Source organism: Rattus rattus, chromosome 9 (genome assembly GCF_011064425.1).
Source record: "Rattus rattus isolate New Zealand chromosome 9, Rrattus_CSIRO_v1, whole genome shotgun sequence".
NCBI classification, from domain to species: Eukaryota; Metazoa; Chordata; class Mammalia; order Rodentia; family Muridae; genus Rattus; species Rattus rattus.
Window position 1 is genome coordinate 84,229,421 of NC_046162.1, and position 19,109 is coordinate 84,248,529.

The 19,109-nt window shown below is 41.1% G+C and overlaps 1 protein-coding gene across 5 annotated transcripts in view; it reads left to right on the forward strand.

Annotated features, from left to right (window-relative positions):
* Positions 1 to 86: 86 nt before the first annotated feature.
* Positions 87 to 19,109, forward strand: part of Rps6kb1 (ribosomal protein S6 kinase B1) — a 43,337-nt gene continuing 24,314 nt past the window's right edge. The window contains exons 1-4 of one of the 5 annotated variants that reach the window (XR_004389155.1): positions 87 to 317; positions 8,118 to 8,161; positions 9,626 to 9,746; positions 10,805 to 10,873. Coding sequence is in view for 2 of the 5 variants with exons in the window: in XM_032914392.1 (XP_032770283.1) it covers positions 171 to 317; positions 8,118 to 8,161; positions 9,626 to 9,746; positions 10,805 to 10,873 (381 nt within the window). In the remaining 3 variants the exon portion in view is untranslated. Of the gene's footprint in view, positions 318 to 814; positions 926 to 8,111; positions 8,162 to 9,625; positions 9,747 to 10,804; positions 10,874 to 19,109 lie in introns of those variants that run through there. The other 4 variants (XR_004389156.1, XR_004389154.1, XM_032914392.1 and 1 more) reach the window with 4 other exon arrangements.

Below are 19,109 nucleotides of genomic sequence, written 5' to 3' on the forward strand. Positions count from 1 at the left end.
GAGATAATGCTACGCATGTCCGCTGCCCACTGTATGGCTTCACAAGACCTTGTACGCATGCTCCGGGGCTGAACTTGAGGAGCCAGTCTGGGGCCTAGGCGCAGACGCATTGAGCTTAAGCAGCCGGTGATGGCGGCAGCAGCAGTGGAGTCTGCGGCGGGTCCGGGCCCATGAGGCGACGACGGAGGCGGGACGGCTTTTACCCAGCGCCTGACTTCCGACACAGGGAAGCTGAGGACATGGCAGGAGTGTTTGACATAGACCTGGACCAGCCAGAGGATGCAGGCTCTGAGGATGAGCTGGAGGAGGGGGGTGAGGCCCAGGGTCCCCAGGGGAAGGAGGGGGGTGGCGGCGAGGTGACAGGGCCAGGTGGCGGCGTGGGCCCAGGAAGCTTGGTGTGTCCTAGGGCGCGGAGACTCGGGGGGACGCGAGCGGTCTCCGGGAGGAGCTGAGGCGCCGCGCGGCCGAGCGGGGGAGCGGGCGGGCGGACCTGGCCCTAGGTGTGAGGCCTCTGCGGGGCGCGCAGGTGCAGGTCTCGCCCTGATCCCTAGCTGAGCGCTGCCCGGAGCGATGTGTTTCAGGAGCGCAGAGGAGAAAAGGCGCGCGGTCGGCTTCTGGAGCTGTGGGGCTTGAGTGTGGCCCGGGTGGTGTGAGCGTGTGCTGGGGGTGGGGAGGGCTGATCTTGCTGGGTGTCCCCCTTAGTGCAGGTGAGGCGCGGAAGGGTTTCCCTTTGGAGTGTAAGATTGCAAGTCTTAAATCTTCAGACTCCCCACAACCACCTCTCTTCTCGGCCTGTCGCTTCTCTCCTAGGAAGCGCTCAGCTGTTAGAAGTGACAGCTGAAAACTTCTGTCGGGAGTAGCACTGCTGTGACAGCCACCAGGAGTTTTATTTCGGGAGCAAGGGGGCTCTGCTGCATCTTCCAGGGTTTGTTTGTTTGCCTTTTATTTTTAACCCCCCATTCCGTGTGACTTTTTAAAGGAAAAAAAAAACCATTCATAATGACACACGGCATTTGTAAGTTAATTCTCTTCAAGTTGAAGATGTCTATATTTTTTTTCGGAATAATTTATGTAATTGTAGGGTGGGGAAAAAAAAAGCGTTGACAGCTGTGATTCGTCTAGCCAAAAATAAATTGCTTGAACCGAGACTTGTGAATAGTGGTGTGAGGGTTTTCCTTGCTGAAGTTTAAATTTAGAATCGCTTTTCTAGTGCACATCTTGGTTTTACCTTTGCTGTCCTAGTAGTTTGTTATTTATGGTATATCACTTCTTCTACAGTAATATTTATTGAAGCATACTTATTTTACACCAAAGGTAACCCAAACGTCAAACTAAAGAACCAATCCTGGACAAATGTCATCCGTAATAACCTCATAGTGACTTAGGTTTTAAATGCCATCATCTGTATAAGAATATGGATTTATGGCTGATTTATGGATTTATTTGCTTTATTTACATAAGGCTCCCTCATCCCTGGTTTTCCTTTAGTGAATAAGTTATGCCCTCTGGCAAAATACTAAAATGCTATGTATAAAGGACTTTGAACAGTTTATGAAATTAAGTGGACCCACATAAGTATTATTCTTTTCATAATCAAGTGACTCTCAGTCGGAATTTCAGAGTTCCAAATGTGGGTATTACACGCACTTTTTAAAATCATGTTTTCATGTGGAATTCCACTTAGCCTTTTAATCAAACGTGGTGAGTTCTAAATTTGAAACACACACAGGATTACTTTAATTATAAATATGATACACTATTCAGTTATATTGGTTCCATATGGCAGTGGTTTTGGAGTAGGGCCAGAGAGAAAACTGGTAAGGAGAGTTGCTTTCTGTGAGTGCTGCGATTAGTTGCTGGTGGAAGTCTCAGTCTGTGGGCTTATCATCCTTTCAGACTACAGCAGACTACTGCAACTTGGTGTGAATGGAGCCTTGCTTTCTCTTCTTTCTTGATGTGCTTCAGGAGCGGTAGGTGTTTGAGTGTTGGTCTACTCTGGGGCTTTTGTTCTGCAGGAAGGATTCTGAAAGGGTGTCAGAGGGGGACAAGAGAAGGGGATCAGAGAAGGAAATGTGACCACAACCTTAGGGAAAAGGTCATTGAAGAGGATTTTGAAGAAGATGGTTTAGAGTGTTTCTCTTGAGTGTGCCCTTAAAAAAATCAAAAGAAACAAAACCCCAAAAAACATGGTGTCACTGTGTAGCCAGGTGGCTTCAAATTCAAATGTGTTTTTGCAAATTCCCCTGCATCAGGTTTCTGAGTGCCAAGAATATATAGGTGGTGTGTACTGCCAGGCCTTGAGTGTATTACTAAGAGATGTCTTAATGTCAAGGTGAATAAAGGAAGACTTGAGATGGGTCAGCTACCTGAAGAGAGTCTGCATTATTCTGGGAAAAAAAGCTTTAAAAATCTAAAGCATGGGAGAGCAATTTAGGTTCTTAGAAAATCTTATGTTTTCTATGGTGAGTGTACAACTTTTAGTTTGTTAGGTAATCCTTGCTTTCACATTGGTACATGCCAGAGTTGCCTCAGCTCTTTCTTTTATAGGAACTGAGGCATAAGCCAGAGAAGTGATTACCCACAATCAGTGTCCTCTGACTGAGTGCAGCAGACTATATTGTGTAGATTTAAATGTCTTGAACTAGAGAGATAGCCCAGGGGGCAAAAGAAACTTAGCTACTGGGCGCTCTGGGCCTAAAGACTTGAGTTGGACAGATTTGACTAGGATGGGCCCACTGAGTTGATCATCTGATCATCCTAGCCTTCACCAGCCTTCACCTGGTGATTCTCCTTGATCCTCCTGCCTCTGTCTCCTGAGTGATAATAGGTTTACAGCCCCAATTCCAGCTTGCACATGCATATTTTTCTTTCATATTTATTTTGATGGTAGAGGTGTGCAATAGCACATGTATGAGGGTCAGAGAACAACTTGGGAGAGAGGAATCTAAGGATAAAATTAGGTCCTCAGACTTGCCAGCAAGGGCCTTTCCCAGCTGAGCCGTTTTGTTGACTCTTGCACAGATTCTTTTTCAAATTAGTACTGCATTTATTTATTCGTTTACTTATTTGTGTGGGTGTGAGTACATGGGTGTGTGTGCGTGTGTGCTTGCATGTCATAGTACAGCGTTCAGGGTAAGGTGACAACTTCAGTCGTTGGTTTTCTCTTTCCACCAGAAGAGTGAACTCAGCACATCAGAATTGGTGGCAAGGTCCTTTACAGAGCCACCTCACAGCACTGCATAGATTCTTAGTGCATTTACCAGCTTCATACAAGTGTCCCTTTTTGTAAGTCAAATTGAATTTGGTAAAAAGACAAATAGGAAATGCAGATAGATCTCTTGGGCCATTTCATTAACTATGGAATCTAGAGTAAGCTGATATTTTTTTCTTTTTTGTAAAGTGAGAGTTAAATAAAATTTAAAGATTTCTCGAAATACCCTGGCTTATTGGACATTTTGCTGGTTCGTGGACTGTGCCTTGTCAGAACCAGCACTGCTGCCCGAGTCACTTTACCATCAGCTGTGCACGGCCACTCCATAACAAGTCCGAGTATCCAGAGCTCCTCCTGTGTTTTTAGAGTCATTGCATTTTGTTCGTTTGGTTTTTTTTGGTTCTTTTTTTCGGAGCTGGGGACGAACCCAGGGCCTTGCGCTTCCTAGGCAAGCGCTCTACCACTGAGCTAAATCCCCAACCCTGTTCATTTGTTTTTAATCATTGGTCACACAGGTAACACTTTTGTGAGTATTTTGTACTGGAATCTATATTAGTAAGTATAGGCATTTAAGTAGTCAGTTCTTTAGACAGTAAATGGCAAAACTAAATTGATAACTTATACATAAAGCTGAGTGTCTGTTATCTGAATTTAAAAGCCAGAATAAAAACCATAGAGGAATACAGTATAATGAGTAAGAGGATTTTGATGAAGAGGGTTTTTTTCTTCCTGTGTCTGTCTATATTTCTGTGGTAGTAAGTTGAAACTAAGGGAAAGTTTTTCTCTGGAGTATTTTGTTTTTTTCTGCCAGTTAAACATCTGAAATAATTGGAGAGACGTATTAAACAAGTTTTAGGATAAGATAGCAGATTTTCATTTGAAAGAAGTTAGGGCCTACTGCCAGGTGTGGTGGGACATGCATTTAATCCCAGTAGTTCTGCAGGTCTTTGAGTTCAAGGCCAGCCTGTTCTGTACAGCAAGTTACAGCTGGGACTACATAGAATGACCCTGTCTCAAAAAAAAAAAAATTTATTATTTAAGGCTCAGCATGCGCACACACACACACTCACTGTTTATTCTTTAGATTAAAAAAAATTTTTTTTTAAAGACGGGGTCTCATTATGTCGCACTGATAGCCTGGAACTCACAGAGAGATCCATGTGCTTCTGCCTCCCAGAGTGTGAGTCACAACGCTTAGCTTATTTATTACTTTTGAGATAGGGTAGCATGTAGCCTAGACTGCCCTTCTTTCACCTCCCAAATGCTAGGAATACAAGTGTATCCTGCTATGCCCATAATGTGCAACCCCAGCCCCTGCTTTGTGTTGTGAAATATGGTCTCATTGTGTAGTTCAGCTTGGTGGTCAGACTTGGAGCCTATCACCCTAACATCCCCAGAGGAGCAGTTGCATGTGCCACGTCTGGATTAAGGATAATTTTTCCCATTGGGGAACAACTCATTTTAATTTTTATGAAGTGCTCAATCTTTAAGATTTCATGCTTATTAATTAGAGTTTAGATCGTTTGTTTGTTTTGGTTTTGGTTTTTTGAGACAAGGTTTCTCTGTGTAGCCCTGGCTGTCCTAGAACTCACTCTGTAGACCAGACTGGTTTCATATTCAGAGATGCACCTGTTTCTGCCTCCCAAGGGTTAAAGGTGTTCACCACCTCTTGGCTACATAGAATTTTTAAAAACTACTTTTTCCCTTCCCTTTCCTCCTTCCTAACCTCCCCACTTCCCCCTCTCTGTTGTCTTTCTAATTCATGGCGTCTTCTTTATTAATTGTTACTGCATGCATGTATGTATAGACATATTTCTTTACATGTATTTTTAATGTGAAACTTTGCAAATACCATGGTCAGCTAGTTTGCACAGCCTATCTTGTGTACTACTTTGCTTTAGCAGGGCTTGGCTTCACACAGGTGAAACTTGAAGTGAGAGCTATTGTAAAGGTGTAGTGAATGGCAGGAGAGAACTGTGCCTCAGGCATCCCTGTTCTGTAAAGTAAGGGTAAGAAATTTGTAGTGCAGGTGGTGGGACAGGCTCAGGAAATGACCCACAGCCCAAGGGCATGTCTGCTGAGGTGGCTTCAAAGGAGGTTCCCTGTTAATACTCTGTGGTCTTTAATTTAAAATTAAGTAAAGCCAACATTAAAGAAACAAACAATTATGTAACACCACTTTTTATCACATCTGATGGAAGTTAGTCTTTTGTCTTTAAAACATAGCTGTGATTGTATGGAGGACAGAAACTTATGAAGCTGGTTCATTAGTGGGATTTTTTTGTTTTTGGATATGCGGTCTCACTGTGTAGCTCATATTAGGCTGGCCTGGAACTCTATATAGACCAGTTTAACATGAAACTCACAAAGATCTGCCTGACTCTGCCTTCCAAGTTTTGGGGTTAAAGGCATTCTATTTATTTTTATGTATATTTGCATTTTGTCTGCACACCATGTGTATATAGGATCTTAGAGGCCAGAAAAAATTCCTTGTATTCCCTGGGACTGGAATTATTGACGCTTATGAACCCATCATGTGGGTGCTGGGAATTGAACCCTAGTCCTTTGGAAGAGCAGCCAGTGTTCTTAGTCACTGAACCATCTCTCCAGCCCTGCCTGGTTATGTTTAACCTGTTTGTTTGTTTGTTTGTTTGTTTGTTTGTAATAGAGTCTCCCTATGTACCACTGGCTGTCCTGGTACTCCCTGTATAGATCAGGCTGCCTTGAACTCACAGATATTCTCCTGCCTCTGCCTCCAGAGTGCTAGGATTAAAGGAGTGCTGTCGTGCACAGACTATGCTTTTTAAAAAATATTTTATGTGTAGGTATGTTTGCTTTCATGTATGTCTATGTGCCACTTGCATGTTGTTTGTTGCTCTCCGAGGCCAGAAGATGTCAGATTTCCTGAACCAGAGCTAAAGACACTTGTGAGTCAGTATGCAGATACTAGAAATTTAATCTGGGACCTCTGGAAGAGCAGCCAGTGCTCGTAACTGCTGAGCCATCTGTCCAATCAGGCTATGTTGAACTATAAGAGATCTCTAAACTGTTTTCTGAAGTATTTGTAGATTTTAAATCCAAACTAGCAGAGGATGATGGTTTCTTTTCTCTCCCTACTGTACCTCCTTCTCCCCTCTCTCTTTTCCTCTCCCTCCACCCCTCCTTCCACGTTCTGCAGGTCTAGTGAATGGGAAGATGCCATTTAATCTGTTTCTATGTACTCTATGTCTTCTAGTATTAATGTTGAATATTTTTCTGTGATTATTTTTCCTTTTATGTCTTTGGAGAAACACCAATTAAGATCCTAACTTGTTTTTCAAAATTATCTTTTTATTCTTTTATATTTTTCCGCACTTTATTAGAGGGGCTAGACCTGCTGAGGATCAAACCCAGGACTTTGCACATACCAGCCCAGCATACCATACCAGCTCTAACGCTGAGATATATATCAAGACCCTTTGTTTTTGATATGAGTTCTTGTCAAGTTCAAGGTGACTATAAACATACTCTATGTAGGTCTTGAATCTATGATCTCAGTTGTTTTTTGTTTTTTTTGTTTTTTTTTTTTTTGGTTCTTTTTTTCGGAGCTGGGGACCGAACCCAGGGCCTTGCGCTTCCTAGGCAAGCGCTCTACCACTGAGCTAAATCTCCAACCCCTATGATCTCAGTTTTTTAATCAAGTAGTTAGAACTGATTACAGGACTATTCTACTAGACCTTTTTTTTTCCCCCATATTTAAAAAAAATTTATTTATTTATTTATTTAGTAGAGTCTGACTGTTTTCATGATTGCCCTGGAACTCACTGTTTAGACTAGGCTAGCCTCAAACCTTCAGCATTTCTTCTGCCTCGGTCCTTAAAGTGCTGGAGTTACAGGGATTCAGTTCCACGGCCAACAACTAAGCTATACTTAAAAAAGATACATTTTATTTTAAATTATGTACTTGTGCTTGTGTCTGTACACAGGACTGGAGATGCCTTAGGAAGACAGAAAAGGGTTTCAAAGTCTTCCCAAATCCTTCCCAGTCTGCAGTTAGAAGCTGTTGGGAGCTGTTGGTTATGGGTCCTAGGAACTGACATTAGACCTCCTAGAAGAGCACGTTCTCTTAACCCTGAGTCATCTTTCCAGCCCCACTATAAGCTATTGAGTGTTTTGTTTTGTTTTGTTTTTGAGACTCTTATGTTTGTTTTAGTCTCACTATTTAGACCAGGTTGGTTTCAAATTCAAAAGAAATCTGCCTGCCTCTGCCACTCAAATATTGGTATTAAAGGCATATGTAATCACACCAGACTTTCTTAGCTATTTTTACTGATTCTGTGCTAAATAGCATTTTCTCGATTTAATTTTGGGGTTCTTCATTGCCAGTGCCTAATAGGTTAATTCAAATTTTCATTTATCTATGCTAGAATAAATGTTTGGTCAGTATGATGCTTAACCATTATTGGTTAGTTATTTTACCTCAATTAGCCACATTGTACATTGTATATCTTGGGTTAGATGTGCTTGTCTTAGGCATGTTCATGTTCATGACATGTTAGTCTACATAACAGAAGTATAAATTTGATTTAGTGTCTCATAATGTAATGCCTTTAGCTTCATCAAAAATAATATTTAATAGATATAAGTATGATTGCTGAAGGAAAATTCGCTTTGTTTTGTTTTAGGCTCTGAGTGAATAGCTGCTGTAGCTGGTTGTATAAAATGGAAAACCTTGACAGCGCAATCCCCACAGTGTTGTTTGTGTGCTTCATTTTGTTCATCATGTTTACCTGATAGTGAAGTAGAAACTTTAAACTGCTTTATTTCATTCATTCTCTCTGAATTATAAGATAAAGCATTGAACTTCTTAAAATTTGAGTTTCTGGTGTTATTTATTTCTAAAACTTAAAATATTTTTCAGGGTCAGTTAAATGAAAGCATGGACCATGGGGGAGTTGGACCATATGAACTGTAAGTGTATATGGAAAGACTTCTGTTGTGCTGTTTCTTTCAAGTAGGTGTACCTGCTCATGGCCTCAAGGCTTTAACCGTCTATTTGTAAGCACCACTCATGTTCATAAAATCACCTATTGAGTTGCTAATAGGACATGAGGATTTTAGTATTCTGTATGTAGAAAAAGATGAAATAGAAATATGAGTTTAAGTTATTAGGTAGGAAGTTTCATTTGTTTAATACAGAAAACTGTGTTTATAACATTTTCTTATTGAAAATTATTGCTAGCATTCCCAAAATTCTTGAATATATCATTCAGACAGAGATTAGTGCAATTTTAAGTCATGTTGAGTGGGTTCTGTTAGGTATGTCATTAATCTGCTCCTTACTTCACCCTCCAGGAGAAGGCATGGCAAGAGATGGAGAGGACCAGCTACTTACATAAGGAGCATGCATATGACAGACACACTCCATTCCTCTTTTGGAGTCTTTAAGCTAGTAACTTGGAAAAGTCAGACGTGGGAAGAAATGCAGATGTATTTTATTATCAAGAAGTTTTAAACAGGGGCTGGGAAGATGGCTCAGTGGTTAAGAGCACTGACTGCTCTTCCAGAGGTCCTGAGTTCAAATCCCAGCAACCACATGGTGGCTCAAAAACCATCTGTAATGAGACCTGATGCCCTCTTCTGGTGTGTCTGAAGACAGCTACATTGTACTTACATATAATAAATATTAAAAAAAAAAAAAAACCTCTAAAAAAAAAAAAAGAAGTTTTAAACAAAACAAGCCTGGGTGTGGTGGTGTGTGCCTTTAATCCTTGCACTCAGGAGGCTGAGGCAGAAGGATAACTTTGAGGCCAGCCTGGGTTTCCTAATCAGTCTGAGATAGGCCCAGGCTGTTTAACCACTAATTGAGTCATTTCTGAAAGATCCTAGATCTTCTGCCAAGGCTGCCAAATGTTGGGTAATAACTAATCTCATGGACATTTTGAATGAGTGAGGTTTGAGTAAGTAGAAGGCTTGTTTACTGTGTCAGCTTGGTAAACATATTCTAATTTCCTTAGTTTGGGGATGAGTACACTGTAGCTGTCTTACACACACCAGAAGAGGGCATCAGCTCCCATTATAGATGGCTGTGAGCCACTATGTGGTTGTCGAGAATTAAACTCAGGACCTCTGGAAGAGCAGTCAGTGCTTTTAACCGCTGAGCCATCTCTCTTGCCTGATGCTTGACTTTTAAGAAAATAAGTAATAATCAAGTTCTGTGAGCAAGCAGGTGAAAGTTCCCAGTCTGCCCTGATCTTGACCCAGATATGTCATTGTGTAAATCAGCAGGTGATTTAGACCAAGGATACCACGTGTATTGTCGTGTACTTTCTCTTCTTTTACCTAACTTCTTCCATTTCTCTTTCCTTTCTAACAATGTGCTGGATATAATTGAATATTTTGCAAATTCACTTTTGGTTTTGCTTTTCTTCCCAGTGGCATGGAACATTGTGAGAAATTTGAAATCTCAGAAACTAGTGTGAACAGAGGGCCAGAAAAAATCAGACCAGAATGTTTTGAGCTACTTCGGGTACTTGGTAAAGGGGGCTATGGAAAGGTAGGACATGTTTTGAAATAGTTGTCTTTGACTGGGGTGGCTGGTTTTTACACACTGGTCCCATTCATCAGTGTAGGAGCTGACCATGACTCATATGATTTGAGGGGTAGAAGTTCAGTTCCCCTTCCTTCCCTACCAATACTATAGGCATAATGGAAGCCCTCAGTATTTATTGAATAAGTAAACAGGCAGTATACCAGGTCAGCTCTGCTATTAGAGGACTGTTTCTTTTCTTTAGCCCAGTGGAACCTTATACAGGATTCCCCTTTAAACACGGGTATGCCATGCCTCACTTCATGTATGTTAATTATGTGTTACTGAGGCCTGAATCTGAATGTGTTTTCTTTAACTTGCATTATCTAAGAAATAGGAAAGCTAAAAGACTGTAAGAAAGGGGTTTCACAGTTTTGCTCTAGGGTTTATAATTTAAGATCTTAATTTTATGTATTCTACCCAAGATAACTCATACCACAGATACTCACTTCTAAGAGGTAGTTTAACAACTTGATTAGACCAAGAACTGTCTATGCTGTTCTCATGTCAGTTAGGAAGTGTGACATTTGTAGTTTGCTCCTAAGGGTGAGGGAGCATTGGAATGTGCTGTAATCATACTGAATATGTGACAGTTGGAACCTTACATGTGTTAGTTGTTAATTATAATTGTTGGGTAAGAAGCCGTCTCAACGGAGTGAATAAAAAAATCTGTCAGTTATTGTCACTGTTATGTGAAACAATAGCAGTTTATCCCTGGAATCAATTTATATAGAAAACTAGGAATTTGTTTTTCAAGGTTGGGAGCACTGTGCTAAGTGAACTAGGATTTTGAGGGCTGTTGGGTATTTCCAAACACTGCCATCAGGTGGCAGCAAACCATAGAAAGGCCCATCCTACAATGTGGTCTCTAATATTAGATCATTTCTGTGCACAGTCCTTTGTGATGCACTTTTTATAGTATAAACAACAGTATCACATGTTTCTTATAAGAAATGGGATTATATAGAAGATGACCTGCGTGGTTTGGTTTTTGATAACATGCAAACACTCATTTCTTTGTCCAGGTTTTTCAAGTACGAAAAGTAACAGGAGCAAATACTGGGAAGATATTTGCCATGAAGGTGCTTAAAAAGGTGACTTCTTTCCCCTTTTCATTCTCTGTACTGTATCTTAATTGCTATAAAATACGTCTGTAGGTGCTGTGGTTTTAACCCAGGCTTTAATCTGCAGCATCCCTTCTCCCCAGAAAAGGAAAAGTATTTATAACGCTTCTCCTTATACGATGGGAACTATGTTGTGAGGTGTATTTTGTTTTCTATGTGTTTCTGTATTTCTGTGAGGATAGAAAGGAGAACACTTTCTGTCGTGAACACTCTGAACTCTCAGCTTCTGGTCTCCACATTCTAACAGTAAGCATATTATTACTGCTTCTAATACAGCAGTTCTAGTAACTCTTTAGCTAGTTAAGAATTTAATTTTCTTCCACTCCTAACTCACCTTTTGGTTCTTTTTCATTGACTCTACTATTGTGTTCAGTAGGGTTTTTTGTTTGTTTGTTTTTTGAGACAGGGTCTCATATAACCAAGACTGGCCTTGAACTGGCCGCCTGTCTTCGTCTCCTGAGATTACAGGTGTGCACTACTGTGCATGGCTTCCTTCAGAGCCTTTTATTTTCTGTTCCTCTAGACATGTCTGTCATTAAGAGACTCCCTTTGCCACAGTCCTTGAATCTTGGCTCCTTCAGTATCCATCCTGTTTTCCGCAGTTCATGACTTCGTGTTTCTTTATACCCTGTTGTCTTGTTGTAGTGGCCATCTCACCTTGAGAAAGAGTTCTTAAAGATGTTTGTTTATAATTGCTTTTTGTTGTTGTTGGTACTGAGACAGGGTCACTATGTAGTCCAGGCTGGCCTTGAACTCATGATTCTGTTGCCTTACCCTTCCAAGTTCAGGTATAATTTACAAGCATGCACTAATACTCACGATCTGTTACTTGATAGCTGAGTTCATATAGGTGATAGCCTAGCAAATATCAGCAGATGGGTGAATAGAGAGTGGAGCTGCGCTAAGGGAGCACCCAGGAAAGGCTGTTTAGGAGCTGGTGACAGCTCTGTGGCTCGAAGAAGAGGCCTGGTCCTCACCGACTTCCCTGTTTCTTAGTACTGCGCTAAGGACATTAGAAGAAATTTGATTCATATTTAAAATTTTTATGTATTTTCAATTTCCATATGCATACATGTCTGTGCTTGGGTGTGTGTAAGTATGGTGTTCATGTGCCATGGTATGCATATGGACGTCAGAGGATGATGGGTGTAGGTCCTCAACTTTTCACCTTGCTTGAAGTAAGGTCTTTTGTTGTTCTCCACCAGAACTTGTATACCAGACTAAATGATCCATCAAGCTTCTGAGCGTCTCCTGTCTTCTGCCTCCCGTCTTTGCTGCAGAAGTGCTGGGGTTATAGACTAACAGTACCATATCTGGTTTTTATGTGGGTTCTGGGAATCAAACTTAAGTCCTCATAGTTGCAAGGCAAGGATTTTACCCAATGAGCTTCACTCTCCCCAGCACGACTCTTACTGTTTAACTGTTTTAGGTGAGCACTATACCATTGAGACATACCCCAGCCTCTGACTTTTGGAGTGGAGGGGGGAGACAGGCACTCATTATAGCCTGGAAACTCATTGTGTGTACCAGACTGGCCTCAGACTCGAAAAGTTACTTGTCTCTGCTACCAGAGTGTCAAAGGTATATACCAGCATGGCTTTTAGATTCATTTTTTTTAAAGATTTATTTATTTGTTTTATGTATGTGAGTACACACCAGAAGAGGGAATCAGATCCCATTACAGATAGTTGTGAGCCACCATGTTGTTGCTGGGAATTGAACTCAGGACCTCTGGAAGAACAGTCGGTGCTCTTAACCACTGAGCCATCTCCCCAGCCCCTAGATTCATATTTTTTAAATTGTACTTTTGAGGCAAAGTCTTAACAATATAAACTAGCCTGGCCTCAAATTTCCAATTTCCCTTCATATCCCTTCCCTCTCAGCCTCTTGATTATGGGTATGTGTTGGCTCACCTGGTTAGGAATCTCTTTCTTTTACTTTATACTTCTTTGATTTTTTAGGTCTCTCTCTCTCTCTCTTTCTCTCTCTCTCTCTCTCTCTCTCTCTCTCTCTCTCTCTGTGTGTGTGTGTGTGTGTGTGTGTGTGCTGGGACTTAAACCTAGGCCCTCATACATGCTAACCAAGCCAACTATTACTGTATTGCTCTCCCCACCCAATCTCTGGGAATATTTTTGGTGTCACTTAGAACTTTGCCTCACTCATCTATATGAGAGTTTCTTCTTAGTCTAATTCCCAATCCTTTCATCCATTGATGATTTCTCTAAAAAATACTTGATAATTTCTTCTTTCCTTCTCTCCCTCTCCTTTCTTCCTTCCTCCCTCATTCTCTCTGTCTTCTCTTACTCCTTTCTTCTAAAATTTTATGTGATGAGTGTTTTTAATTCACTGTGTCTGTGCACATGAGCATGCTTGGTACCTACAGAGTCCAGAAGAGGGCATCAGAACCCTTGGATCTGGAGTTATAGTTTGTGAGCCACCGTGTGGGTCTAGGAATCAGACCTAGGTCCTCGGTAAGAGCAACAAGTGCTCTTACCTCCCACATTTCCAGCTCTCTTCTAATGTTTTTGTTTGAACGTTGTATAATGTTATGTCTTTTTGACTCTTACTACTAGTTTTAACTTTTTGTTATTTTGAGAAAAGATCTATGTAACACTGCCTCCCTCTGCCTCCTGGGTGAGGATTTTTTTGTCTTTCTAAAATGTTTTTTAATTAAAAGAGAAAGAGACAGTGGTACCCTCTCCCCACCCCCACCCCCTTTCTTTTTACTTTTTTTTTTTTAATTTATTGAGGTAAGGCTTTATTGAATAGCATTTGGTAGCTTGGTACTCTATGCAGACCAGGGTGACCTTAACTCAGAGATCTGTTTGCCTCTGTCTCCTGAGTGCTGGGATTAAAGGTGCGTGGCCACTGTGCCTGGCCCTTTTTTGTTTTGGAGACAGATCTTACTCTGTAGTTGTTGGCCTAGACCTAGAAAGCTTGAACGAATGCCTAGCTGTTATCCTGTAAGTTATTCCATGTGACCTTTTAGCTACACTTGGACTGACCACGCTAGGGATAATGTCAGTTTTCCTGAGATCTTGGCATCTGATTTCTTCAGGCACTTTATTCCAGATTACTTTTAGGGTGGATGGATCTTCCTGGCTCTCAGTTATCCACTTTCTCTTTATATGAGAGAATTCAGAATTTAGATCAGATTCATCTAAAATGCCACACTCAGGAATGCTATGGGTTTGTGGTGTATACTAATAAAGTAAAAGAGAATAGTGGGTCTTTCACATTTAATTTTTGTTAGTTTTTGTTTTGTTTTCTGAGCCAGGATTTCTCTATATAACCTTTCTGACTATTGTGGAACTCAAGTTTGTAGACCAGGCTGATTGAGACCCACCTGCCTCTGCCTCCTGAGTGCTAGGATTACAGGACCACTTACGACAGTCAGTTCTCTACTTTTAACAGGAAGATCCCAGGGCTCAGAGTCAGGTCATTGGCTTGGCAGCAGATGCTTCTGCATGTCGAGCAATCTTTCTAGCTAAGACCTTTCATATTTCATTTCATTCTAACAGGAGAAATAGTCCAATGAGTGAGATAGAATCGCAGTCATAGTCTGAGATGTCCAACCAGTAAGGCTTTTCTGTGGGAAAAGCCTTATTCTTATTACTTAACTAATAACTGATTTTTAAAAGAGTAACCAATAACTTACTCTTAACTAGCACTTCAGTCCTCTATAGGCATTTTCTTGTGTGAGTTCTTTGACAGTTCCCTCTCCTCTTCCCTGTCCTTCTTTAATTGGCAGTTGGTTGATGTTGGATCCTAGGCTGATGATCTGATTTTCTTAGCTTCCATTAGCTGTAACTTTTAATGTTTGTTTGCTTCCTTTTACTGGTGTTTTTACAAATGACTTTAAAAAAAATTTTAAATAGCTGTGTGTGATGGTGCAGGCCTTTAATCCCAGCACTTAGGAGGCAGATGCAGACAGATCTCTTTCAATTTTGAGGCTAAAGTAGTCTGTATAGTGAGCTTCAGATAGAGAGACCTGTCTCAAAAAAAAAAAAAAAAATCCAAAAAGCCCAAAACCAACAAAACAGACAAAACCCCTGAAATTTATATATCTTAATGAGTATCATGTTATCTTTAAAAAATTTTTATTATATTTTAAAAATTTTGTCTTGTTTGTTTGTGTGGGCCAAAGTATAACTTTTGGGAGTTAGTTTCCACCTACCATGTAGGTCCTGGGATTAAACTCAGGTTGTCAGACTTGGTGGCAGTCTCCTTTACCTGCTGAGCCATCTCACCTGCCCTCCTTGTCCTTGTGTGCTCTTTCAGTGCATGGATGTATTGTATGATAATTCAAATCATATTAAACATACTTCTTCAAACAGCTCAGGCTTTAATTCTAACTCTAAATGAGATGGTAATAGCCTTCTTTAAAGTGTTTTTGTTTTGATTTTTCTTACTTTATGGAGGCAGATGACCCATCTACCGGACCTTTCTGTCGGATTTATCAGATTTTATTCTTTTTTTTTTTTTTAAGATTTATTTATTTATTATATGTGTAAGTACACTGTAGCTGTCTTCAGATACACCAGAAGAGGGCATCGTGATCTCTTTACAGATGGTTGTGAGCCACCATGTGGTTGCTGGGAATTGAACTCATGACCTCTGGAAGAGCAGTCGGTGCTCTTAACTGCTGAGCCATCTCTCCAGCCCCCAGATTTTATTCTTTTTTTTTTTTATTTATTTATTTATTTATTTATTATATATAAGTACACTGTAGCTGTCTTAAGATACACCAGAAGAGGGCATCAGATCTCTTTACAGATGGTTGTGAGCCACCATGTGGTTGCTGGGAATTGAACTCATGACCTCTGGAAGAGCAGTTGGGTGCTCTTAACCACTGAGCCATCTCTCCAGCCCCCCCAGATTTTATTCTTTATGGGAATGGTCCTATTTGGTTATTTACTCAGAATATTGAGGAAAAGACTCTTAGTAACCATCTTTGGAAGCAAGCTGCTCTAATCTTGTTCAAGGCATTCACTCACCTACATTATAAATTCTGGAGCCTTTGGCCAAAGTTTTGTGTCTCACAAGATTGCCTGTGCCCATGTCCCACCTTTTATTAAACAAGTTGTTTACCTTGTGTTGTACACTGTTTTAATACATAGTGTGCAGATCACATGCTGGATGCTAATGTTCTTCAGTTAGATGGAAGACATTCTCTGTTTCTTTTTTTTTTTTTTTTCTTTTTTGAGCTGGGGACCTAACCTAGGGCCTTGTGCTTGCATAGGCAAGCGCCTACCACTGAGCTAAATCCCCAACCCCCATTCTCTGTTTCTAATACTTGCTCTGACATTCAAGGGAACAGTGAATAAGCTTATTTCTAAAATTACTTAGCCACCCTCTCTCAAAACCCTTTTTCCATTAAAGTTTAAACTGATAGATAGACAGACAGACAGACAGACAGACAATGTGTATATCTACACACACACACACACACACACACACACACACACACACACACACACACTCACTCACTCACCTATAGTCTCTCTGGTTTCTTCTTCAAATTCACTAGTATTAAGTCTTCTCGTGTCCAGGTTTCCTTATTCTGGGTTCTGTCATTGCCTTTGTGTTACCTAACTAATCACCAGTCTTAGCCTTTACTTCAGCTCTGTTGGTTTCTACTGCTAAGCCAAGGTCTTTGTGTCCTTTTTTTTTTTTTGTTCCTGGAGCTGGGGACCGAACCCAGGGCCTTGCGCTTGCTAGGCAAGCGCTCTACCACTGAGCTAAATCCCCAAACCCCCTTTGTGTCCTTATTTTATTTTGAGGCCATTCTAATTAATGTAGTCTGTAATTGATTCACGCGTTAACCCGCTGAGTTTTTTTTTTTTTAAGTTTCTTCCTAAATTTCTAAAAAAGATTTATTTATTTTATTATATATACAGCATTCTGCCTGCATGCACACCTGCAGGGCAGAAGAGGTCACCAGATCCCATTCCAGATGGTTGTGAGCCACCATGTGGTTGCTAGGGATTGAACTCAGGACCTCTGGAAGAGCAGTCAGTGCTCTTAACCACTGAGCCATCTCTTCAGCTCTCCCACTGAGCTTATATTTAGTGAAATGCTAGTCTGAATCAGCTTGTTTCTCTATGTTCCTATATTACCCACTGAGCATTTTCTGGCAGAAATTGCACAAATCTGTAGATTGCTTTTGGGAAGAATTAAAAAACTCAAACTCCATTTTATTACTTGTTTGGACCCCAAGTGTCCCAACTAGCTTGCACAAATCCTTCTGTTCTCTTTGCTGCTCAGAGCTGTCCCCTCTGCCGCTCTTCTTGTTTAGCTAGTACCATCCCCTCTGGTCTACCTTGTGAGACAGTCATCCATGATTTCTTTCAGTTGCCATCTCAGTCCCTATTCCAGTACTGTCTTACCTGCATTTTTTACTTAGCAAAATGTGTGCTTTCTGGACTTGACTGCTCTGTTTTGGATCCTGTTTGGGAACTTTACTCTTATCTAATGGCTCTTGTCTGTCCTCTCTCGTGGCTTTTTTCCATAAACAGATGTATTATTTGTGTTTGGGCATGTGCACATGCATCGCACCTCAGCGTGAGTGACTGTCAGAGGACAGTATTTGGGAGTTGGTTCTCTCCTTTCATCTTGTTCCTTCCACAGTGTATAGTCTAGACTGACTGCCTACAGGCTTCCAGACAGCTTTTACCATCCTGTTTACCATTTCCAGCTCCTTAGTTCTGGGATTACAGATATATGTCAACATGTGCAGCTTCTTGTCACTTCTTTCTTTAAAGAAATTCATGTCTGTTACATGTTTAAGGAAAACTTTTCTTCACTCAAAATCTCCTTTTGTGGGGCTGGAGAGTTGGCTCAGTGGTTAAGAGCACTGGCTTTTCTTCCAGAGGTTCCTGAGTTCAATGCCCAGCAACTACATGGTGGCTCACAACCATCTGTAATTGGATCTGATAACCTCTTCTGGTGTGTCTAAGACAGTGTGGGCATATACAGAAGATAAATAAATCTTAAAACAAAACAGAAACTTTTAAAAAAATCTTTTGCATTTTTCAGAACTCGGCTTGAGAAGTAAGGTCCACATTACCTACTACCTCTGCTCTTTTACTTTCTTTTTCTCATTTGTTTGGGGGGTGTGTACATTCCATGGTGTGTTTGTATGTGGAGCTCAGAGGAAAATTTGCAGGAATTGGTTCTCTCTTTCCACCATTTTAGGTCTTCAGGTTTGACAGCAGGTGCACTTAACTGCTGAGCCTTCCCCCAACTCCACCTGGGCCTTTTCAGGCTGTGCTTTGGTTTCACTCTAGTATTTGCCTTGTGACTGTTTCAGTGAGACTCTCGTCCCTGGGTCAGCACTGACTTTCCAGATGCTGAGTCCAGTAGCCTTTACTTAGTGACTTAACTTCCATCGCTCTGCTCTGAAGCTGTTGACCACAGATCTTAATTGTTTTTTAAGATTTATTTGTATTTTAAGTGTATGAATGTTTGCCTGTATGTAATATGTTTGTTTGTGCACAACATTCATGCCTGCTGCTTGTTGAAGCCAGAAGAGAACATTGACTCCCACGGAATTCCAAATGGCTGTGAGCTGCATTGGGAGTGTTGGGAGCCCAACCTGGATCTTCTGCAACAGTAGCAAGCAGATGCTTTTAGGCACTCAGCCATCTTTCCAGCCGCCTGACCACAGCAGTGTGTGTGTGTGTGTGTGTGTGTGTGTGTCTGTCTGTCTGTCTGTCTTTAAGACAGTGTCTCACTATGCAGCTCTGGCTGGCCTGGAACTCTCTATATAGATCTGGCTGATCTCATACTGGAAGATAGCCATCCACCTGCCTCTACCTCCTGGGTACTGGGAATAAGGTATATGCCATCAGGCCCGGGATGTAATAGCTCCTGTCATCCTCTGCCATACTGTCCTAAGGAGTTGCCCGTTTCTCAGCAGGCCTGGACATTAAGCTCTTGAGATCTACTTGTCTCTGCTTCTCAGTGCTAGAGTTAAAAACACACAGCCATGTGCAGCTCTTCATGTGAGTGTGGGGAATGTGAACTCACCTCCTCAGGTTCTCATGCTTACAGAGCTGTTGCTAGGACAGTCACCTCCCCACAACCACACTGTGACACTTTGCTGTAGTTTGTCTGTCCACCATCTCTGCTGACACATGTGTAATTTGCCCCTAAATTCTGATATCTATTCAGTTTTTAAGAGGAATTGTGTTCCACTTTTTAA